This window comes from Parus major, chromosome 14 (genome assembly GCF_001522545.3).
Source record: "Parus major isolate Abel chromosome 14, Parus_major1.1, whole genome shotgun sequence".
Classification (NCBI taxonomy): Eukaryota; Metazoa; Chordata; class Aves; order Passeriformes; family Paridae; genus Parus; species Parus major.
In genome coordinates, this window is record NC_031783.1 from 12,699,329 (window position 1) to 12,717,738 (window position 18,410).

Below are 18,410 nucleotides of genomic sequence, written 5' to 3' on the forward strand. Positions count from 1 at the left end.
TATGGACCATCCCCTCAAGGACTTGGGACGGAGCTGGCAGTGCTGACAGGACTTGGGATGATTTAGGAGCCAGTCCGGGTGGTGCAGGGATGTCACCACATCCCTCTCCACCACTGGGTCTCTCCCCTCATCCTGACTCCTCCAGTGCCCTCAGTGGCCCAAACTAAGGACTCCAGTAGCCAAACCCAGGGTGTCATAGCCAGGGGCATGTGGGGCCAAGGTTCCCAGTCCTGTGGGACGCTCGAGAGTGGGTGAGTGAGCGAAGCTCCCAGGGAGTGGTCACTCCCCTATCACCCACAGCCCAGTCAGTCACTGTGTTCTGAAACCTTTGCCTAAAAAAATAAACAGTTCCCGAGGTTAAAAAAGAAAAGCATTTAAAATCAACCTCTGGGCTCTCCTGTCTGTGCGGGAAGGGCACCAGCAGCTGCTGTCCATGGGGTGAGGGGGTGCTTTGGGGCGAGCCCACGGTGCAGGCTGTGTCCCCGCTGCCCTCTGTGTCCCCACGTGCCAGGTGGCACCAACAATGTCTTTAAGGCTTCTACCGGGAGGTTTTGGTGTCCAGAGCTCCGGGCTGGTAGAGGTACCTCCAGATGGCGTAGTAGTGGATGCCAGCTCCGATGGCCACGAAGAGGTGCCAGATGGCGTGGGCGAACGGGATGCGGCCGTCGCTTTTGAAGAACACCATGCCCAGGCAGTAGAAGAACCCACCGGCCACCAGCTCCAGGAGGCCGTCCCTGTTGGGCTGGGAGCAGGCAATGCTCAGTGAGGCCAAGGGGCGTCTGCCCTCTCCCCACCACCCCATTAAGAGCAGAAGGGTTGTCCAGCTGCAGCTCTGGATTTCTCTGCCTTCTGCTACCTCCTCCTCTCCAGCAAGTCAGGAGGGACCCAGCAGGCCCAGGAGAAATGGAACTAGATGATTTTTAAGGTCCCTTTTGAACCAGATCTTTCTATGATTCTGTAATCCTACAATTTCCAAACAATGGGGCCCAGGCAGGAGATCTGGGAGAGATGCAGGTGGTGCCTGCTGGGCACCCAAAGAACCTGCAAAACCAAGGTGAGCCACGGGGTACCAGGGATGGCTTTACCCCTCACACAGCCTGGGGACTGCACCAAGCCCCTGGAGACAAACTGTTCTGGGTTTTCATATCCCTCCTGGGGTTTGTCCCTCACGCTGAGCCCGAGTGCTCCCCAGCACTGGCTTACCATGGAAAGGATGACCAAGGCGGGGAAGAAGCCCATGATGACATAGCACACTAGCTCCACCAGCTTGTACCTGCAGCAGACAGAGAGGCAGCTTGGAGCAGGGACACAGGGAGGTTGAGTTTCACACTCATTATTTCCACAGCAGTGCTAGAGGGGAAGGGGTGGCAGTGCCATCACGGCAGGTCCCATGTCCTCATGTGTGGACTGGCTTGGGACCAGGCACTTGGGACTTTGGGAGACGTTTGGGGCCTTTGGCTTTTTATTTGGTGCCACCACGTGGAGGAAGGAACTCACGGCAGCACATCCCTGCTCCGTGTCCCAGGTCCCACACAGCTCGGGGCTGGCTGCAGGCACTCACCGCTCGTGGAAGAAGAAAACGTAGACGGTCCCGATGGATGCCATGATCCAGATGATCCAGCGCATGTGGGAGGCCCAGGGACCCAACTCCCTCAGGTTCAACCTGCAAGAGCCAGGGCTGTGGTGAGGCAGCACCCTGGGCTGGGCTCACTCCCTCACCCCCATGGCTGTCCCACCAAAGGGTCTTCCCAGCTTGTAACTTCAGCTTCAGGAGGTTGGAATCTACAGGAGGTGAGGGTTTTGTGGAAAGAGGTAAGGTACAGCCTCAAGAAGAAGCAAAGCCAGAGAGGGAAACTCTATTTATTGGAGCCAGGATGATTTTTCCCCTTCATTGGGGCCAGGTGAAGGCCCCCAGCCACCAGCAACTCACCAGGGAGCGTAGGACGCGGCGATGAAGAAGTAGATCACCATCCTGTCAAACATGTGTAGACAGTGCTCCACAGTCCTGCAGGATGGACAGATGGGTCACAGCACTGGGGGCATCTGGACCCTCTCCCCCTTCCCAAGCCCTGAGCAATCCAGGACAATACCTGAGATGCCTCTTCTTCCAGGAGATGGTGTGGAAGATGGTGGAGACAATGAAGAGGCTGGACAAGCCAAAGCCATAGATCCAGGCTGAGATGGTTTCCCACTGGTCATCAGAGAGGATGTAGAGGATGGAGCTGCCAAGGATGCTGGGCAGAATCCAGAACTGGAAGGGGAAGCAAACTCACTCTTGATTCTGCATTTCCATTGAACAGCCTCCACTTTTCCTTTTAGGTGTTTCTTTAGCTTCTGGTCAAAGCTACCACCCGTAAGGGACAGTCAGGGTCCCTCCCTGCGTGGTGCAGCTCCAAAATAGTTTGTCCAGAAGGTATGGAGGAGGAGGAAGGCACAAGAAGGATGATTGTCTCTGAGTCATCTCCCTGGACTCAGAGTGGGAACTGTCAGCTCCCAAAAGAAACCCTGATGGGGGGAGAGGTCCCTCCCACTGCAGCCCCATGGGCAGCTGTCACAGTTCTTGCTGTGAAACAATCCATTTTCAGGGAGCTTTGAAAATACACCTGCCCCACCAAGCCCTCAGCCAGCTTCCCCAGGGACACAGGGCCACGGAGGGTAAGAGCAAGAGAGGTGCATATCAACTTCCCAGGGCAGAAGGAGGGAGAACATCCCAATCCCCAGGAGCACCTCTGCCTCATCACAGCCCTCAGACTCCCAGTGACTGCTCCAGGGCTGAACACAGATGTTTTTAGGTGTCCCTTGAGGTTCCTGAGGATCCCCAGAGAGATGAGCACCATCCTCCCTCACCCAGGGACAGGGGCAGGGACTCACAGCGTGGGTGGCACAGTTGGCTGCGTGCTCGTATTCCGTGGGCTGGTACCTGCAGTTGGACGGGACACGGTGATTCATGAACCTGCAGCAAGAAGCGGGGAGAGAAACACACTCAGGGGACAGGGATGGAGCAAAACCCTTCTGGAGGGGTCTGCACAGGCCCCCTCCCCACCTGCAGCCCTAGCATGGCTCAGTTTGCTCCAGCTGCCCCGCAGAAGTGCCACCAGAGCACAGCGTGTCCATCTGGCTGTCCCCAAGTACCAGGTCCCCAGGTCTTGCTCAGCCATGGCTCAGGCTGAAGCAGCTCCTGGGAGAGCAGAAGGCAGGAGCCAGCTCTACCAGTTGCTGTGGGCAGAGGTGGGAAGAGCCCCAGCAACAAGGGTATCCCTGCAGTGCCTTTGGTTTCTGGGTACCACCTGCATCTATCCCCAGGGCTGCACATCCCAACACAGACTGCTGTGAGGGAAAGCTTACTGCCCTCCCTTGGGAGCCTGCATCTTTATTTCTGTTTCTCTTAGTCTTAGGAGACATCAGCTTGCTTTTGGCATTCACAGGAATGTATTGATTTCCCCTGCTGGGCCAACACACGGAGATAAAAAATAGTGTCACTCCATTGCTGGGTATGTAACAACAAATTAAATGTGCATCCAGGACAAGAGCTCCGAGCAAAGCCTCCTTCACCACCCTCTTCTGGCAGGAGACAGCACTGGAGGCTTGGCAAAGAGAATGAGGAACAGGGAAATGGAGGGGGTCCCTGCCCTGGTCCAGAGAATCAGGGTTTTTAGGACTTTTCCTGCTGTGGCTCAGGTCAGGACAGCCGAGCTGAGCGGGGCTGCTCGGCAGGACCTGGGCTAATTGCTTTGTGACCCTGTTTGCCCCCAGCTCCAGCACCATCTGCGGCGTTTCACAGCTGAGTTGAGCCCAGCAAAGGGGCTCAGGGGCTGGCAAGACCTTGCTGCTGGGCACAGGGGGATGCCTCCATCTGGGATGCTTGGAAAGGCTGGAAAAGTCCCCTCTCCCTGTCCCCAAGCCACCCACGCCTGTGTGGACTCCTCTGCCACCTCCCAGCTGCTTGGCCCCACTCCCTGAGCTGTTGCCTGTTAAAACTGAGCCAGGGTGGGTTAAATAGCTCAAATGACAAGGATTTGGTGTGGGGGGAATTGTACAGCCACAACAGGGCGAGGGGCACCCAGCAGGTGTCAGTGACAGCCCACAGAGTGGCCCTGTCCCCTGCCCTGCCATGCCTCCTGCCAGACCCTGGCACTGTGGGGAGACATTCACCGTCCTCATCACCAAAAAATGTCTGCAATTTACAGGGGGAATGCAGGCCCCAAGCCCCCACTGCTCTGCTCACCAAGGACTCACACAGGGTAAATTTGGGCACAGCAGGGCTGGGAAGAAGCTGGACATCCCTGGGGACATGGTTGTGCCCAGAACACTATCACCTCCACCCCAGGGACAGCAGGGATGCCTTCCCCATGCCACCAGTGCAGCCACGAGGCCTGGCAGGGCTGCCTGTGCTGGAGCCATGTCCCCCTGGCAGGAGGATGGTGCTGTCCCCAGTGTTGCCAGGAGACTGTCCCCAGCTCCCCTTCACTGTCTGCTTCCCTTTATTTTCCCTTGTAATAATAAGAAGGAGGGGGGGAAGAAGGGGAGGCCAGACGTCCACGTGACGTCACAGTTGCTGAGGAAACACATTCAAGGCCTTTTCCTTGAATTTATTGATTTTAACAAAGCCTGCTCCATCTCCCCTCTGCTCTGGCTGGTGCTGTTCAGAGCAGCAACATAGAACCAATCCCACAGCCCCCTCCCCAGGGCTGGGGGGCACCCAGACCCTTTGGGAAGGTGTCCCTGGGGTGCAAATATCCAAATAGAAGCTGGGAAGGGCCACCCAAGCCATCCCCATGTAATGAGGTTGACGAGCATTTATGTTCCTGAAGTCCAGACACCACAAACTCCTGCTTTTCTCAGAGGGACAATAGCCTTGAGGAGGAACATTTTTTTGACCTGTGGAGAGATTGCTCTTATTTTCCTGCCCTGCTTTCCAGTAAGCATCATCCTGTGGATGGTGGGAAATGGAACATCACGGATGTGGGACCTGGCTGCACCGTGCTGGGTAAACCTGAACCCCGCTTTTGGGACCTGCATTGTGTTTTGGGGCTAATTTGGCACAATTCTGTGGTCCTCTGTGCTCTGTAGAAATGGGATCAGCTGGTGTTTGCACATCTCCTGGCAAAGCAGGATAAATCTCTGGCTGCACCTTATTTCCCAGGTGTGCAGAGGCCATTTCCCCTCCTATCCTCCTGGGATTTTATGGACCAGCTCGTGTCATCCCTGTGCCCACTGGTGTGGGTGTAGGGCAGGGCACTGCAGCATCCCCAGCCTGCAGACAGCTGCCACAGCAGTGTGCAGAACCCAGCCTGAAAGCACTGTCCAGCCTGGACAGACAGATGGATACACTTGGAAAGAGCACTTGTGATTCTTTCAGCCAGCCACAAGCAGGTGTTTACACACCCCTGGGTGCTCCAGTGCAGTTCAGCAGGTGTTCCAGGATGGCAAAGTCCAAGGGACACAGAGAAGCCCACAGAGAGCTGAGCAGCAGGAACAGGAGCATGTTCATTTCCAGGGATGGGGTGTGGGAAGCAGGGAGCCAAAGGGTTCCCGGGCACCTTCTCCTCCCGGTGCTGCTCCTGGCAGACTCCCTACAACTGCCTCTATGAAGAGGGGAGGCTGCTGAGGGTCTGACCAGGGGTTATTCACAGCAGCCCCAGGGATTTTGCCTGCCCTGCTTGTGCCTGCTTTCCCCTGGCCCCTTTCCCAGGGAGGGAGCCTGAAAAGGGCCAGTACAGCAGGCTCTGGCCAGGGAAACAAAGAGCCCCTTGTCCTTGGGCACCAGGGCAAAATACAGAGCTGGCTTCCCAGGCCTGTTCCTTTCTCCTGCTCTTTCTCCCACTCTATTGGGTTGGGGTTTTTGTAATATAGCTTTAGGGGTTTTTACTGGGTTTTTAAAAGACTTCTATCCAAGAACAAAATTCCAGCCTCAAAAATCATGCAGATCTGTGTGGCTCTTGCTTTTGCCGGGGTGGGAAGAAGGTAAGAAAGGGATACAGTTAGATTATTGCTCAGGAGAGCTCACGTGGGACCATCTGAGCTCTCCTGAGGGCACCAAGAGAACCTGAACCAGCCACTCCATGCTCACCAAGCAGAGCCACAGGACACTTGCAGGAAAGCTGTCCCTGCACACGTGAGGAATGGCCCTGAAGGAGACCCAAGCCAGGCTGCAATTTGGGACAGATGGGGTTCAGCCCTGCTTTTTGACCCAACTCCCTGGTTGGCCTCTGCCATATCTCTTCATGTCCCTCTCACTCCCCTTTCCCCTCTCTCCAAGTGAGGATAACAATTTTGACATCCTTTGGGCAAGCCGTGGGTGGATAATGTGAGGAGGGTGTAAAATCACCATTAAGATGTGGATGGGGAGGTGTGAGCTGGGCTTCTGCCCTTGGAAAGAGCTGGCCCAACACCTGCCCTCCCCAGCCCTGCCATAAATCAGGCTGTGCATGTGTCTGTGCACTGTGGGCTGGGTGCCAAGGGGACAAAAGAGCAGTCAGCAAGTCCAAGGTTATCCAAGGTGATACAAACCTTCCCAGAGCAGCTCACCTCAACAGGTTTCACCTGAAAATGGCTTATAAAAGGGCTGGGCTTGCTCAGGAGTTGGCCTAAAGCCTGTGGAGATGGATTTGTTATGCATCTACCCTCCTGCCCAAGGACAAGGGCTTTTCCAAGCTGTGCTCCCTGCTGGGAAGTTCCTGGGATCTGGCTGCAAGGTGAGATGATTTCTCCTTCCTCTTGTGACTGGATGTCACAGCTGCTTCTAAAGCAACAGAGGAAGATGGTGGTCAGAGAGGAAGGCTTGAGGCTTTTCTGGATCAGCAGTGGTGAGTGATAAGTCCTGCTGGGGTTGTCCCTTGGTAGAACAAGTGTTGTGATGCCTGAGGTGTCAGTGATGGAGCAGATGAGTCCCTGCAGGGCAGACTGGCCTCTGACTCTTCAGTGCATGGCCTGGCTTTGCTCTGACAGCTCAGGCTGCACACCCAGCACAGATGTCAGGGCTTGGTCCTGGGCTCGTGCTCACGTGGGAGCTGCTGTGGTGGCATCCCCGTAAGCTGGGGCTTGGCAAGTGCTCTGCCTCTGATCCGGACTCTGGTCACGCTCCAGCTGCATCCCTGGTAAGAGGCTTCAATGCCCTGAGCTGCTCTGTGGTTTGTAATTAGCTGGGTCCTGGGGAGCGGTGTGTGCTGGCGTGGAGCCTGGCTGCTCTTTGTGTACAGCACACCATCACAGGGCTCAGACCACGAGGAAACTCCCATGGCCCACCTTGAGCCCAGGACATCCCCCAGACTTTACTGCTTTATCCAGCCCAGGAGCGCTTCGCAAAATCCTGCTTTTCCTCCCTGCCCATTGACGTGGGAACGTTTGCCATGGGAGGCAGGAACACCGAGGCTGCCTGGCACTGCCATCTGCAGAGCCACCCACGCTGCACGTGCGTGGCACCCACTGGGAGCTGAAACCTCCCTTCCATGCCCATTGCTCAGTGCCTGCACGCTCCCCACGGTGCTGCTGCCTGGCAAAGCTGAGCTGTGCCCGCTGGAAGCTTGGGGGTCGGCTCCTGGGCCAGGGGAGATGGGGCAGACCTGTCCATGAGCCCCTCTTGTGACTCCAGCCCATCCCCTGGGAGAGGGGCAGGACAACTCAGTGTTTTCTTTTGTCACACTTCCTAGCCCAAGGAGCTGGCAGCGAGCAGGAAATGGAATGTATTTTATCTAAGCCAACATTTCCATACCTTTCTCATGGGTAAATTAGGAGATTACCAGATTTCTGGAGTAACCCACCCAGATCCCCCTGGTGCAAACCTTGCTTTCCCTGTTTCAAAACAGGCAGCAGATCAAATTGTCACCCATCACCTCATTCCTCCCATCCCAGTTTTGCTCATTCCCAGCACCATGACGTGTGTGAGCACCCTGGGCTGGCTGCAGACCATCCCTGCCCTGCACAGCCTGCATGCCCTGAGAAACAATGAGCAAGTGCTGACTTAGAGATGCTCCCAGACAGGGACCGTGTGCTCAGCCAGGTCCGTGTTGTACCTGGCTCTGAGCCACAGGCACTGATGTCCCCTGAGAAGGGACAGAGGAGGCAACCCCCTGACACATCCTGCTGCCTCAGAGGGTGCAGGAGGGAATATGCTGCTCTTCCCCTGGACACACCAAGGGCATACACAATTCCTTTCTTGCTCCTCAGCCTAGCAGGGACAAGCGCAGGAGGCTCCAAGCCATGCAGGATGCAGGCATTGACCATTTCTGCACCCACAAGAGCCCATATACACCCAGCAGGGCTTGGCTGGTGGTGGAAACTCAGCAGTAATTCCCAACAGGGTGCTAATTGTCCATATTCCCACCCAGTGGGCAGGGATATTTCTTCTTCCCCCCAGCTCTCTATGTAGATGGTATCTCTAACTCTTCCAAGGCGATTCATGACCCTGCAACCACAGCAGAGCTGTTTGTTTATTCACAACAGATGGGATTGGTGAGTGTTTCCCAAATTACTTTCTGAGCTGGGACTTCTTGTTTCATTTGGTACTCATGAGACATCCAACAACAGCTGATTAGTCACAAAATGACTCTGATGTCCCAGGTGTTTTGTGAATGTTGGAAGGACTGTTTCCAGAACTGCAAACCCTCTATTATTCATTAATTTCTTGTTCAGAAAGTCATTGTGCATGTTCCTTGCTGCCTTGCCTTGAGCAAGGAGTTAGTGGGATAAATCCTGAGCTGGCTCTGCCTATTTAACTGCAACAGCCCAAGGTGGGCAGGAGTGAGCGTGACCACTGGATCCTGTGCCTGCTGGCAGTAGATTTGGATGGTTTGAGGGCTGGAGCTTCCCCAGCCTTTAACCCTGGCTGTCACTGTGAAATACACAGGCAGGTGACCGTGTCCCAGGTTCATAAAATCTCCCCACAGCATGGCCTGAGAGACACAGCCAGGCTTTCATTTGGATTCTGCTTCCAAATTCCAGAGGCGGCTCAAGTACAAATCATATCTGTAAATTATTCAGCAAATGCCTCTGGACAGCGAAGGCACAGAAGGAAAATCATGTACTTCACCAGCCAAGCATGCAGATAGTAAGATTCCCATTAGTATTACTTACAACAGAGAGTAGGGATGTGTCTAACGCTGCTGTGCCTCAGTGAGTGAGCTGCTCAGCACATTGAGGAGGCAGCTCCTTGCCCTGACCTGATGATCCCTTTCTGCATAAAATCCTTTGCTCAGCAGCAGCAAACTTGGGCTGTAAACTCGAACAGGAGCACAGAGTTGACTCCAAATTCTCCTGAAGGTCAGCATTGCTTGGCTCAACTCAGTGGTATCTGACTCATCCACCAGGAACACAAGACCGTGGTATCGTGTTATCATGAGAGGTTGCAGTGTTATCACAGAGAGCCCAGCAGGCCCTGGACTCCCACTGCATGAAAATGTTGAGTTTGTCACACCTGGAGAGACCTGATCTGTGTTTGGCCATGTTTCTTCTGCCTTTCTCTGACCCAGCCCTGAGCATCCATCCCCTGGCAGCAGCATCACTGGGGACTCAACAAAACTCCTCGTGCAGCTGCAGCCAGGCACCCCTCAGGAGGGAAGGACTGGAATAAGTTGTGCTCTTTTCCCTTCCTTTCTTTGGGAGTTGTATTTGTTCGCGTGGCTTTGTCTCGCTGGGGAGCTGGGGGTGTGGGAAGGGAGGAGGAGGAGGAGGAGGGAGGCGAGCCCAGGAGCAGTCCTGGCAGAGCCCCATTTCTCACAGCCACTGACCTGCCGTGCTGGAGAGTGGCTTGAATTTCCCATGGGATGTGTTGGCTGCTACCTCGTGAAGCTGGACACAGCAAACTGTGCCAAAGAATCACATCAGGCTGATATCCAACACCAGCTGAAGGAGGGGAAAGATCATGTGCTTCCCAGGCAGCCAAGAGACCATCCTTCCCCCAAAAGCACAGGGCATGGGGCTTGGTTTGCCCATTTATGCACATCTTCAGTGTGGTGGCCCCCACCTGAGCCTGTCCTCGATGCCTGGCTCCAGTTATGCACCCTGAGCTACATGGGGTAACTCCTGGTGCCATTTTCAGAGGGTATCTGAGTCAACCTGGCCCCACAAAGCAACCAGCATGGAACTGGTTGGTAACATCAGCTGATCCTGGTTTTCCCAGGTATTTTGGGGGCCTCCCCATCTCTTGGAGCAGTGCCTTTTGCATCAGGGGGTTCTGTCTGCCCAGCTGGGGACAGAAAGGTCTTGATGGGGCTGGTGCCTGCAAGATGTGCGGCCCCTCTGCCCCTCGAGGAGCTTCAGGCTGTGGTATCAACACTGAAATCATTTCCCCTCTCACTGCTTCATCCCACGTGGGCTGTGGGGAAAGCAGAGCTCTTGGGAAGCATCTTGGAGTGTGTGGGAGCAGGCGAGGGCTGCTCATGTTTTCATGGCAAAGCGATGGGGAACAGGTCTCCCCAATGTGGGTTCCTTGTGTTTGGGGTCTGAGCACCCCAACATTCCCTATTCCTGCTGGTTCTCCTCTTCCTATCTTGGCCAGAGGTGCTGGAATTGTTGATGAATGTCTCCTTGCTCAATAATTACAGGTGCAGGGAGAAACAAGGAAGGTCTTCCCAGCTGCCTTTCCCCAAATTCAGAAGATTTGGGTTTAAGCAAGCGTACAGTTCAGACCTCCATCCCCTCATGCTGGTGAGGAGGTGGCAATGATTGCATTGCAGGCACAGGGAGGTGAGGACAAACCTGGACCATGCACCCACAGAGATCCCCCCAGAGGCCCCTGCTCCTGGGCTGAGACATTAATGTGGATTTTCCCATCTGCTCTTCTTTGTGTTACTCCATGCAGGGCAAGCCAAGCAAACACAGCAAGGTTTGGAGCCTTTTACATGAACAAATCAAAGGAGCTGCTATCAGTTTGTGAGGATGATTCAGTGCCCTGCAGCTCCCAGCAAAACCCTCTCCACTGCTGCTCCAGAGATGCTGAAGCTGGCCGGATACAGCAGCTCCCTGATTAATCATGTTTCCTTCCAATTACAGCTCTGGATGCCCAAAGTCTGGGAAGCATTCAGTGTCCCCACAGGGAGATACTCAGCCCCATGGCAGCTACGTGGGCAGGAAGGACCAGACCATGTTTGAGTTAAAACTGGGCCAAAACAGGGTGAAAGCTGGTGGTGAGGTGTGAGGAGGGTTTGGTTACCAGGTCAGTGTAACCTGACCAATGAGCCTGGTGATAAAGGTGCAGTTTGGTCTGATCCCTTGGTCTGGGAGGAACCCAACACTGTTTTGGTGAGTTGGGAGGAAGGGTGGAGGGGGAGTGCAGGATTAAGCAGGAGGAATCACATCTGCTCACATTTTGTGCTGTGCTGGTGTCCTGGTTAAACCCAGCCTGTCGGGCAGGAGATGGATTTTGCTGGTCAGGGTGCAGGTTGTGAGTGACAGGGAAAGCCTTGCAGCAACTGTGCTTTGAAACTCCATTTCTCCATGGTGTCAGTGATGGCAGAGCCTCCTGGGCCCCACAGCAGAGCAGAAACCACCGAGTTTCTCATTTATAACCATTTAGTGCTCAAATGGCACTGCCTTGCACCCTGCTCCTCCCTTTGCTTCCTTCCCCTCTGCACCTCCAAAACCCAGCCAGGAGGGATTTGGAGACAGCCTAGTGACCCTCCAGCCCTGAGTTTTCTCCTGGCAGTTCACAGAACGTTCCCACATTGATCACTGCTTTTCTTTGATCACTTTGTTCTCACACAACAGGTCTTTCATCACCACACTGTTTTATTTATTCCTTTGGGTGGATGTATCAACGGCCAAGTTCCTCCCTTCTTGGTCCTCACTCAAAATTAGATAAAATGACATGAAAAAAAAAAATTAAGCTTGTTCCAGGCTTTTCCATCACAAGGAAAACTTTGATATTTTTTGTTTTTTCAAGGAACACCATAAGCAAGGCCACATTCTCTGGAAAGATGTTGCAAGATGGAATCACAGAATTGTTAAGTTTGGACAAGACCTCTAAGATGGAGTCAGACCATTAGCCCAGCACTGCCATGTTCACCCCTAAACCACGTCCCCAGGTGCCACATCCACATGGGTTTTGAAAACTTCCAGGGATGGTGATTCAGCCACTTTCCTAGGCAGCCTGTTTTAATCTTTCCTAATATCCAATCTAAACTCAAGCTGGTGTAGCTTGAGCCCATTTTGTCTTATCCTGTCCCTTGCTCCCTGGGAGCAGAGCCTGACCCCCACCTTGCTTCACCCTCCCGTCAGGGAGTTGTGGTCAGTGAGAAGGTCCCCCCTGAGCCTTCTTTTCTCCAAGCTGAGCCCTCCAAAGCTCCCTCAGCTTCCCCTTAACAGACTTGTGCTCCATTATCCTTCTCTGGACCTGCTCCAGCACTCCAACATCTTTCCTGTAGTGCAAACTGAACACAGGATTTGAGATGCTTCTGCTGCCATGAAGGACACGTGCCACCATGAGTCCCCTGGCTCCTGCTTGCCCCAATTCCCACCTCAGAGCTCAGCTGAAAGAGCATCCCTGGCACAAAGGAAGAAGCAGCTTTAGGGTTTCTTTTGGGATATTCCCCAGCAGAGAATTTCCATGGAGAGCAGAGCTGGTGTGCACGGAGTGCGGGGGTGACGGGGATTATCCCACTGTTATTTTTGAGCACTGGGCTAAGAGGATCTCTGCGATGATACAGGAAGCCCTGGGTTAGCAACACGTGCTGGGGACTTTCTTGGGGTGAAAAAGCCAAGGGAGCACCCATCTCCTGCTGCTCCCCTTCCAGCCCTGGCACACAGTGAGAGCTGGAGGATTCCCTGTGGATCTGCCCCTTCCCGTGCCCCACAGCCCCTGCCTTGCACATGGGCACCGTCCCTGCACGGCTCCCTGTAGTGCCTCATCCCATTTAACAAGCTGTCTCCAGAAAGGACCACAGCAAGGCTGGAGGTGATCCAGGATAAATCAAGCAACAGGTTGGCAGATGGGTTCTGCTGGGGGAGGCTGGTGTCAGTGGAGCAGCCCCTGATCTGCTGCCCAGCTCCCAAAGACCCTCTGCCCCCCTGCCATGGGGTAAAGGTATGGTTTGCCTCCTGCTCTGGGGGGTACAGAGCTTTGCTCAGCTCCATTTCCCCCAGCTCTGTCCTTTGCATGCCAGCTGAGAGGTGGGGGGAAAAGTCTTGAATTCTCCATTTTTCACAAGGTTTTGTACCAGGCACGTTGTGCAGATCTGCTGGGTGCCTCCTGCCTCTCCCCCAAGCAAAGCTTATCAGGAGGCAGCTACAGCATCAAAACGGTCTTTGAGCAAGTGGCCACCTTTCAGGCAGGTTTTTGGAGATGCAAGCATGGATTTTCCCCATGGGACAGCTGGAAGGAAAGGAGCTGATGGTTGGAGGGGATTGGAGGATGGTCTCCTGTCCTTACCCAGCCCAGACAAACACCTCTCACACATCATCCCGCCTGGAACAGGCGAGAAACACTATCACAAGTTCTTTTCACACAAGTTTTTCTCTGCTATCTGCCCCTAACAGGACCACTGGGAGTCTGGAAGTGGCAGCACAGAGCTCAATGCCCGCAGGAGCTGTGCCAGCTCCGTGGGACCCTACGCAGGCAGCAAAACATCCCCAGCCCAGTCCCAGGGAGCTGGGAGCGTGTCCTCGGTGCAAAGCTGAGCACCCCCAGCAGCTCCCTGGTCCCCATCTGTGCAGCACCCGGTGCCATCTGACCCATCCCGGCCACCCGGGGGACAGAGGGCTGCCGGCAGATGCTGTCCCCGTGTCACCTGCCAGCTCCCTCCTAAAGGCCACATCTGATCCCGCAGCAGCGCGTGTGGCCAAGTGCCCTCTGACCTGTGCTCAGCAATCCTCAGGTTTCCCCCTGCACAGGTAACGCCGTGAGGTTTCCTGCTACACCTGAGCTGTTAAAACAAGTCCTAGCTGCTGCTGGGAAACCTCCCTGGGGATTTCATGGAGGGGAGAGAAGGATCCAGCACCAGTGCATCCCATGAGAACCCTGTTGAGCCTGCGGGTCCGGGCTGGAAGAGCCACCCCGAGGGGGTTTCACCTGGGTGCAGCGGGACCCCGGAGCACAATGATCCCTCCAAGGAGGGTTCGGAGCCAGCGCCAGGGTCTGCTCCCTCGGGAAGGCAGGATCCTGCTCCCCCGGCAGCGGGAGAGCAGCAGTGAAGTTAGACCCAGCGAGAAGCAGCGAAGGCTCCCAAGGATGCTGAGAATCCTTTAGGGATGCAGGAAAGCAGGTAGCCGAAAGCCCAGCCCGCACTTGCCCTGTGCTTTGAGGCGCTCAGCAGCTTTCGAAGGTCCTTTCGGGCTCCATCCCAGCGGAGCCGAGCCCGGGGAGGGTTTGGGGCTGTCCGGGGGTCGGGGACGGCCGCACGGACGGGTTTACCTGGCGTAGCGCGTCTTCTGGAAATCCAGGAGCCGGGACACGAACATCGCGGCGGTGCCATGGGGGTCCCGGGGGGCGGCGGCTGCTCAGCCCCGGGGCGGGGGGAAAACGCCGCCCGAGGGAGCGGCACCAACTCGGCGAGCTCCGGCGGGCGAGGAGGAGAAAGGGCAGGCGGTCCAGCCCAGCCGGGCACAGCCCAGCCCGGCCCCGGCCCCCTCCCGCCCCCTCGGCTGCTCGGGAGAAGCGACACGGGGAAAACAAAGGCGACCTCCGGGAGCGGGGAGCCAGCCCCGCTGCCGCCCTCAGATGTGCAACGAGGAGGAGGAGGAGGAGGAGGAAGAGGAGGAAAAAAAGAAAGGGGGGTACGGGGGGAATCCCTTCCAACTCTTGCCGGCCACAGCAACCTGCGCGATCTCCCTCCGCCCCCCGGCAGCTTTAAGCACAGCTAAAAATATCCCCCACCCTCCCCGCTGCCACCCCCGGGGGATCAAATAGCAGCAGATTTGAATTGAAAATGTGATTAAAGCATCGGGGAGGGGGAGAGCGCCGAGTGCCGGCAGTCGGCCCGCTTCCCCCGATACCCACCTGCTCCCCACGGCCCCACTGCCCACGACAGGGTCCCCCCGAGGGTCCTCGGAGCATCCCTGCCCACCCCGGGCAGCGCTATCCCCAAGGAGCTGGTTTGTTTGGCTTTGCTTATATTTATTTGGTTTTAATGATTTTTTTTTCCCCATTCTTTTCCAGGGGCCCCAGCTGGGGTGGGTGGCTGTGCCTCAGCCCCATCGCTGAGTGGTGCCACTGGGTGGGGGCACAACTCCATCATCCCTCTTGGCTCGGGAGGAGGGGGGTAAAGCAGCACAACAGCAAGGCAAGGATTAAGGACCCCAAAATCAGCCCATCTCCTCCCTAAAGCCTTCACCTCTCCCTCCTGTGCATCCCTCAGGTAGGCTCCTACAGGAGGTGACATCCCGAGGTACATCTGAGGTTGGGCAGCTCAGAGAAGGGACACAAGAGATGGTGGGGACTTGTCTGGGGGCAGATGGGCGTCATCCTTGCCCTCGCTGTGCCAGGGGCTGCAGGCACCCTCAGGCCAGCAGCCAAGGGACAAGAAAGGAGAGGTGGGCAACAACCAGAGGAGCAGAGTCTTGCTCACCCCAACACCACCTCTCCTCCCTGAAGCCATGGTGATGCTGAAGGTGGAACAGCTGAGGAAATCTTGACGGGAAGGGTTGTGCTCGTACAGCCGTTTCCATGGGAAATCGAGCACACATACATCTTCCAAAAGTCAAAGCAGACAAAAAAGGAAGGAATTCAAGGCATGAATTAATCCTGGCACCCTTTCCAACTCCTTCCAAAAAGCAGCTCAGTCCCTCAGGGGATGCTGCAGGTGCAGCTGCACTGTGGGGTATCCCCACGGCACACAAGAATCACCCCAGGAGCCAGCAGCAGGTTCAGCCTTCCTGCACGATTCCCATTGTGGATGGAAGACACCAATGGGGACCAGGATGGTGGCAACAAAATAAACCCCATCTTCAGTAGGGTATCTGGGACAGCCAAGCCCTGGCTGAGAGTGGCAGGTCCAAGCTAAGATGCAGAGTGAGATCATCTCTGAAAACCTCTCCCACGCTCTGCCACTTAGCTGGGAAGATTTTATTTCATATTCCCTCCCCAGACTATGGGCTCTGTCAGAGCCTATGTCATGATTCTTGTGCCCTGCTGTACCTGTTCTCTGGGCCTGAAGAGGAGAGGAAGAAGAAAGGACGACAAACCACATTTTACAAAATAGCCCCCATCCCCAAAGCCCCCAGCCCACAGCCAAGAGTGCTGGCAAGGGACACCTGAAGCAATCCATCCATCCCAAAATAGATCCATCTCAGAGGGCAAAAGGCAAATTGAATGAAAAATAAGTTACTATTTTTGAAGCCTGAATCCAGTTGTTATGGCAACCAAAGCCTGGAGCATCGTGCTGGGGAATGGCTCCAGCCCCAGCAACACCTCCAAACCTGGCAGACAGAGAAGCACAGGCAGCCAGGGGCTGCTCCAAGGTGGGGTGTGGAGATGTCCACGCTCACACCACCTGAACCCCACTGGGATGTGTCCCCTCCCTGCACAGCAGCTCTCCTCATGTACTCTGCCCAGGAGCCCACCTTATTTTTCTTTCCTCTCCCATCCCTGGTGCACTCCCCACCTTGCAAAGGTCTGAGAAACTGTGAGGGTGTTAAGGAGAAATTCCAGTGTTCTGGGGTACCCTGAATACAGTCAGGTTTTTTTTAACATCACCGAAACAGAGGGGGTTTGCAGAGTTTTCCTTTAGATGAGGAATGGCTCATGAAGCCCAGGGATGTTTTCTTCCTTCATTCTGATCTATTCTCACTGCTGATCAGTGACGGGACCTGAGGGAACAGCTGGAGCTGTCTGAGGAAGTTTCGTTTGGATATTAGGAAAAAATTCTTCCTCCAGGGGGTGGTCAGGCACTGCCCAGGCTCCCCAGGGAATGAACACAGAGGTTCCATTCCCCAGGGAATGAACACAGCTCCAAGGCTGCCAAAGCTCCAGGAGCGTTTGGGCAATGCTTTCAGGCACAGGGTGGGATTGTTGGGGTCTCTGTGCAGGGCCAGGACTCTGATCCTTGTGTGTGTTCCATCTCAGGATATTTTGTGATTCTCTGCAGGATTCCCACAGCTGCAGACACCTCTGTGCATTGTCCCTGAGGGAGGGGATGCCAGCAGTGAACAGTGGGAGCATCCACACCTTTGCAGAGATGGCAGCGTTGGGCTCTCCTGGCAGCACACGCTGTCATCCCATTTCCACAGGGAAATCTCAGTTTCCTGCACGTGAAACTGCCAGAGCCAACAGGTATAAAAAGAGACAATTTGAGACTAAAATCTGCCATCAGCAGGGAAAGTCTCCCCAGGAGAAAAGAAGCTTTAGATGGGTAGAAAGAGCTACAGGACACATGGATGTGCTGGCGGCAGGTGTAGTGGAGGCAGAGGTGACTGTGGGGCACAGTGTGGGGGACAGGACTGGCTCTGGTGGACGTGGCAGGGTGGTTACAGGGTAGCAGGGAGCTGAGGCACGGCCACTTGGGTTTAAGGCATTTGGAGGGATCTCCGTGCCAGCAGCTGGAGGTCCTTTTGCCTCGCAGGCTGGTGAGGGGGAGGCTCCATCACTCCACACTGCTCCATGAGCATCACTCATGGGGCCAGCTGGCCCCAGAGGCACAAACCCAACGCCTGGTGGCTCGTATTTGCGAGATTTGCCCTTGTGAAAAATGAGATTCAGGTAATTTTTATAGATTTTTAAAGTTTAATAAAAATACAATTAGGAAAAAAAAATAAAGCATACAGATACGGTCGGGTGTCTCTGCATTCAGCCAAGAGAGCACACCTTACAAAGGATTGTCCCTTAAAAACAGAACCCTACTACATATCCATAAATTCTCATACATATTCATACATTCTTCTTAGGATCTTTGGTGTTCTTCTCTTTAGTTTTCTCTTGCCCCCTTCCCAACAGATCAATCCTCTTGGCATCGTCGAGATTTACATTCCCTGATACCAGAAATGCAATAAATTCCTCCCCCCACAGAGTTCTGGTCACTGCTGTCTTCATCTGGATAAGATAGTTTACAAAAGATAAAAAGATCTCCAGCTGTTTTTTCAGTCTTTGGGTTACACAAACAAAAGTAGTTTTTGTTTTAATGCTATGTCATGGCTTAACATACATGTTAACATACCACTATTTCTAAGTTTCATTAATAACAGAAATAAAGAAGACTATATTATTACAGCTAAATTTTCTAATCTTATACATATAATATTCATTATAATACTTGCGAAAAGCCAGTAATATGATATGCATTTATAACACCCTTTTCTGTACTAATCCCTTGATTTTGATCCTGTTTCCAGTAATCGCTTTTTCAGTTCCAGGTGGGTGGGGGTTTTTGTTTCGATTTTTCTTTATTTGATTTGGTTTTGTTTTTTTTGGTTTTTTTTCCCCTGCAATTTGTGTTATCCACTAGACCAGAATGTTCAATGGCTTTGGACACTGCCAGGCTTGGGAG

The 18,410-nt window shown here is 54.4% G+C and overlaps 1 protein-coding gene across 1 annotated transcript; it reads right to left on the reverse strand.

Annotated features, from left to right (window-relative positions):
- Positions 1-357: 357 nt before the first annotated feature.
- On the reverse strand, positions 358-14,747 carry MMD2 (monocyte to macrophage differentiation associated 2). Its single transcript, XM_015643370.3, has 7 exons — positions 14,345-14,747; positions 2,872-2,953; positions 2,091-2,251; positions 1,931-2,005; positions 1,562-1,663; positions 1,204-1,273; positions 358-742 (listed from the first exon to the last, which is right to left on the reverse strand). The coding sequence occupies exons 1-7, from the start codon at positions 14,389-14,391 to the stop codon at positions 539-541; spliced, it is 741 nt and encodes a 246-aa protein (XP_015498856.1). The 5' UTR covers positions 14,392-14,747; the 3' UTR covers positions 358-538.
- Positions 14,748-18,410: the final 3,663 nt, after the last annotated feature.

Coding starts and splice junctions, on each gene's coding strand:
- MMD2 (XM_015643370.3), bottom strand. CDS start 14,391: ATGTTCGTGTCCCGGCTCCTGGATTTCCAGAAGACGCGCTACGCCAG. Junction 2,252..2,871: donor CCAACTGTGCCACCCACGCT/GTGAGTCCCTGC, acceptor TTCCCCTTCCAG/TTCTGGATTCTGCCCAGCAT. Junction 1,664..1,930: donor GCCGCGTCCTACGCTCCCTG/GTGAGTTGCTGG, acceptor TGGCTCTTGCAG/GTTGAACCTGAGGGAGTTGG.